At 51.2% G+C, this 5,187-nt stretch overlaps 1 protein-coding gene across 1 annotated transcript; it reads left to right on the forward strand.

Moving 5' to 3' along the window:
• Positions 1-6: 6 nt before the first annotated feature.
• Positions 7-4,675, forward strand: LOC139399227 (dihydrolipoyllysine-residue succinyltransferase component of 2-oxoglutarate dehydrogenase complex, mitochondrial-like). Its single transcript, XM_071144742.1, has 5 exons — positions 7-109; positions 1,469-1,542; positions 1,824-1,907; positions 3,096-3,263; positions 3,666-4,675. The coding sequence occupies exons 1-5, from the start codon at positions 49-51 to the stop codon at positions 3,798-3,800; spliced, it is 522 nt and encodes a 173-aa protein (XP_071000843.1). The 5' UTR covers positions 7-48; the 3' UTR covers positions 3,801-4,675.
• Positions 4,676-5,187: the final 512 nt, after the last annotated feature.

Raw genomic sequence — 5,187 nt, forward strand, 5'->3', positions numbered from 1 at the left:
CTCCATAAAGATGCTTTCCTGAAACGACACAACATCAAGCTGGGTTTCATGTCGGCCTTCGTTAAGGCTTCAGCACATGCTCTCATGGACCAGCCTTCTGTCAATGGAGGTAAGACCCTCTACCCCCACAGACTACCCCTCTACCCCCGCAGACTACCCCTCCACCCCCGCAGACTAACCCTCTACCCCCGCAGTCTAACCCTCTACCCCCGCAGACTACCCCTCTACCCCCGCAGACTACCCCTCTACCCCCGCAGACTACCCCTCTACCCCCGCAGACTACCCCTCTACCCCCGCAGACTACCCCTCTACCCCCGCAGACTACCCCTCTACCCCCGCAGACTAACCCTCTACCCCCGCAGACTAACCCTCTACCCCCGCAGTCTAACCCTCTACCCCCGCAGTCTAACCCTCTACCCCCGCAGTCTAACCCTCTACCCCCGCAGACTAACCCTCTACCCCCGCAGACTAACCCTCTACCCCCGCAGTCTAACCCTCTACCCCCGCAGTCTAACCCTCTACCCCCGCAGTCTAACCCTCTACCCCCGCAGACTACCCCTCTACCCCCGCAGACTACCCCTCTACCCCCGCAGACTACCCCTCTACCCCCGCAGACTACCCCTCTACCCCCGCAGACTACCCCTCTACCCCCGCAGACTACCCCTCTACCCCCGCAGACTACCCCTCTACCCCCGCAGACTAACCCTCTACCCCCGCAGACTACCCCTCTACCCCCGCAGTCTAACCCTCTACCCCCGGAGACTAACCCTCTACCCCCGGAGACTAACCCTCTAACCCGGAAGAATACCCCTCTACCCCCACAGACTACCCCTCTACCCCCGCAGACTACCCCTCTACCCCCACAGACTACCCCTCTACCCCCACAGACTACCCCTCTACCCCCACAGACTACCCCTCTACCCCCGCAGACTACCCCTCTACCCCCACAGACTACCCCTCTACCCCCACAGACTACCCCTCTACCCCCACAGACTACCCCTCTACCCCCACAGACTACCCCTCTACCCCCACAGACTAACCCTATCTCTGTTTGTAGAGAGTCTTATCTCCGACTCCCACTTCTCTCTCTCTCTCTCTCAAATTCCATGAACTTTCCCCAAACTTCCTGGTTTTCCAGAAATCTCAGTTGGAAGATTCCTGGAATCAGGATCGAATAAGCAGGAAATCCAGGATTACTTGAAAATGGGAGGGAGTTTTGAATGTTAGTTACCAGAACCCCACAGGGACATTATTTCCACAGTTACATGTTAAAGTCAACAGGTTTTTGATTAAGTTATATATGGTATTCTGTTGCTGGGAGGAATCTTCAGATTTAGTAGTCTCAAACTGAATTTCTTTACCAGAACCTCCAGAATGGATGAAATGAAACAGAAATGTCATTGAGGTAAAAAAAAAAAAAAAAAAAGTGTGAGGATGATTTTAGTCTCTTCCTGTTTCCTGTCCCCAGTGATTGATGATACAACCAAAGAGATCGTGTACAGGGATTATGTTGACATCAGTGTGGCTGTGGCCACTCCCAAGGTAAGGCACCGAGGACATGTGACCTATACATTCTGTTCTCTTATTGACTGCCCCTTGTTGTCCTGTTGGTGGGAGGTTGGACCAAATCTATATATTAAATAGTGGTCATTTTATTAGTGGATTGATCGGGGGCTAGAGATCCTTGTACAGTAGGATGTTGTGTTTGTGTTCTTTGCTGTGTGTCGGTGGTTTCTTCTGTGTGTTGGGTGAAAATTCTATAAAAATGTAACCAGAAAGGTATGGTGTGTTTGTGTGTGGTCTCATCTGCTGCTCTTCACCAGGGACTGGTTGTACCGGTTATTCGCAACGTAGAGACCATGAACTTTGCTGACATTGAGAAAACCATCAACGGTCTGGGAGAGAAGGTACTGAACAAGGCTTTGTTTGAGTGGGATGAATGTGTCACTGTCTGGGAGAGAAGGTACTGTACAAGGCTTGTTCAGGGGCAGAACGACAGATATGTACCTTGTCACCTCCGGGATTTGAACTTGCAACCTTCCGGTTACTAGTCCAACGCTCTAACCACTAGGCTACCCTGCCGCCCCTCCACTCTAACCACTAGGCTACCCTGCCCCCTCTACACTCTAACCACTAGGCTACCCTGCCGCCCCTCCACTCTAACCACTAGGCTACCCTGCCCCCTCTACACTCTAACCACTAGGCTACCCTGCCACCCCTCCACTCTAACCACTAGGCTACCCTGCCGCCTCTACACTCTAACCACTAGGCTACCCTGCCGCCCCTCCACTCTAACCACTAGGTTACCCTGCCGCCCCTCCACTCTAACCACTAGGCTACCCTGCCGCCCCTCCACTCTAACCACTAGGCTACCCTGCCGCCCCTCCACTCTAACCACTAGGCTACCCTGCCGCCCCTCCACTCTAACCACTAGGCTACCCTGCCGCCCCTCCACTCTAACCACTAGGCTACCCTGCCGCCCCTCCACTCTAACCACTAGGCTACCCTGCCGCCCCTCCACTCTAACCACTAGGCTACCCTGCCGCCCCTCCACTCTAACCACTAGGCTACCCTGCCGCCCCTCCACTCTAACCACTAGGCTACCCTGCCGCCCCTCCACTCTAACCACTAGGCTACCCTGCCGCCCCTCCACTCTAACCACTAGGCTACCCTGCCGCCCCTCCACTCTAACCACTAGGCTACCCTGCCGCCCCTCCACTCTAACCACTAGGCTACCCTGCCGCCCCTCCACTCTAACCACTAGGCTACCCTGCCGCCCCTCCACTCTAACCACTAGGCTACCCTGCCGCCCCTCCACTCTAACCACTAGGCTACCCTGCCGCCTCTACACTCTAACCACTAGGCTACCCTGCCGCCTCTACACTCTAACCACTAGGCTACCCTGCCGCCTCTACACTCTAACCACTGGCTACCCTGCCGCCTCTACACTCTAACCACTAGGCTACCCTGCCTTCCCAGTATGATGACGCCACCTTGTGATAAACGGCGCCAAGAAGCTCTTCAAACGGGAGATGAATGTAAAAAAAACAAATTGAATAACGACAGGACTGACTCCTGTGTGTGTTTTTGTCCAGGCTCGTAATAATTTGCTGGCTGTGGAGGACATGGACGGAGGAACCTTCACCATCAGTAACGGAGGAGTGTTTGGTTCCATGTTCGGCACGCCCATCATCAACCCGCCCCAGTCAGCCATCTTGGGCATGCACGGTATCTTCGACAGGCCTGTGGCCATCGGCGGCAAGGTGGGTGACACCCGCAGTACATTCGCTTCTGTATGCCAACGCATTAAATCGTATCTCCATCCAGAAGTTGAATTGGACATTATTTGACGCAAATGTATGAATGCGTGTTGTCATGTCAACAAAGTTATCTTTTCTAAAAAATCTAGCTGCTATAATGTAAGTTTCAACCTCAGTCAGTTATTTTATCACGATTTATTATGACTAAATGACTGCGGCGCGGTTGTTTCTATGGCGACTGCGGTGCGGTCGGTTCTATGGCGACTGCGGTGCGGTCGGTTCTAGGGCGACTGCGATGCGGTCGTTTCTATGGCGACTGCGATGCGGTCGTTTCCATGGCGACTGCGGCGCGGTCGGTTCCATAGTCTAGCTACTAGTTGTTCTCGTCTTGTTTCTCTCCATCAGGTGGAGATCCGGCCCATGATGTACGTGGCTCTGACCTACGACCATCGGCTGGTCGACGGCAGAGAGGCCGTCACCTTCCTGCGTAAGATCAAGTCAGTGGTTGAAGACCCCCGTGTTCTACTGCTCGACATGTGATCCCAACCTCCCATCACTACAGCAGGGCCACGTTCAGTACACTGTACTGTTGCCTGACATTATAGAGGGTTATGCTATAAACGCAGAATCAGAGTTAGCCAGCTAACTTTGATCAACAACCAGAAATAACTAGTTATTGATCTGGTTCATTAAGAAAGCTCAACTTAGATTTGCGTTTATTTTTTTGGTTGTTCGGTCAATTTTGACCATGCTCATTTCAAGGTTATCTCCCCCCCCCCCAAAAAAAATGTAAAAAGTTATTTCTGAATATTTAGGTAAGTTAGCTGGCTCTCGTTGACCCTGCTTTGTAGTATAACCCTCAGATAGCAGTGTTGTGAATAGAGCAGACTTCTTATACCCTCGAGAGGGGTGTTGTTTCAACATAATGCTCCAAAACGTTGTGCCCTGCTGAACGCACCCCAAAGCTATTTAAACATCACTCTGCCTCTGTATAAACCCCCCCCCCCCAAAAAAAAAAAAAACCCACAAGCGACAGCCAAATCTTGTCATGTACTGCTTTTGGTTAAAGAGAGAGAACCTGAGTCCCTGATCTGGTTGTGGTGTTTTGTCAAGAAAGGACAAAACAGATATATGGGAATCACGCAAACAGAGAATTTAATGTTGAGATTATTCACTTTTATTATTGGGTGGTGTCATTCTGCAGCTTTGGTTCAGATTGATTCAACGGTTGGTCAACATCATACACTGTTACCACTGACTGACTGAACCTACCAGGTCTGATCTGTCTCAATGTTAGACTGACTGAACCTACCAGGTCTGATCTGTCTCAATGTTAGACTGACTGACTGAACCTACCAGGTCTGATCTGTCTCAATGTTAGACTGACTGACTGAACCTACCAGGTCTGATCTGTCTCAATGTTAGACTGACTAAATCTACCAGGTCTGATCTGTCTCAATGTTAGACTGGCTGAACCTACCAGGTCTGATCTGTCTCAATGTTAGACTGGCTGAACCTACCAGGTCTGATCTGTCTCAATGTTAGACTGGCTGAACCTACCAGGTCTGATCTGTCTCAACGTTAGACTGACTGAACCTACCAGGTCTGATCTGTCTCAACGTTAGACTGACTGAACGTACCAGGTCTGATCCGTCTCAATGTTAGACTGACTGACTGAACGTACCAGGTCTGATCCGTCTCAATGTTAGACTGACTGACTGAACCTACCAGGTCTGATCTGTCTCAACGTTAGACTGACTGAACCTACCAGGTCTGATCTGTCTCAATGTTAGACTGACTGAACCTACCAGGTCTGATCCGTCTCAATGTTAGACTGACTGAACCTACCAGGTATGATCTGTCTCAATTTTAGACTGACTGAACCTACCAGGTCTGATCTGTCTCAACGTTAGACTGACTGAACCTA

This window comes from Oncorhynchus clarkii, unplaced genomic scaffold (assembly GCF_045791955.1).
Source record: "Oncorhynchus clarkii lewisi isolate Uvic-CL-2024 unplaced genomic scaffold, UVic_Ocla_1.0 unplaced_contig_9434_pilon_pilon, whole genome shotgun sequence".
Taxonomy (NCBI): Eukaryota; Metazoa; Chordata; class Actinopteri; order Salmoniformes; family Salmonidae; genus Oncorhynchus; species Oncorhynchus clarkii.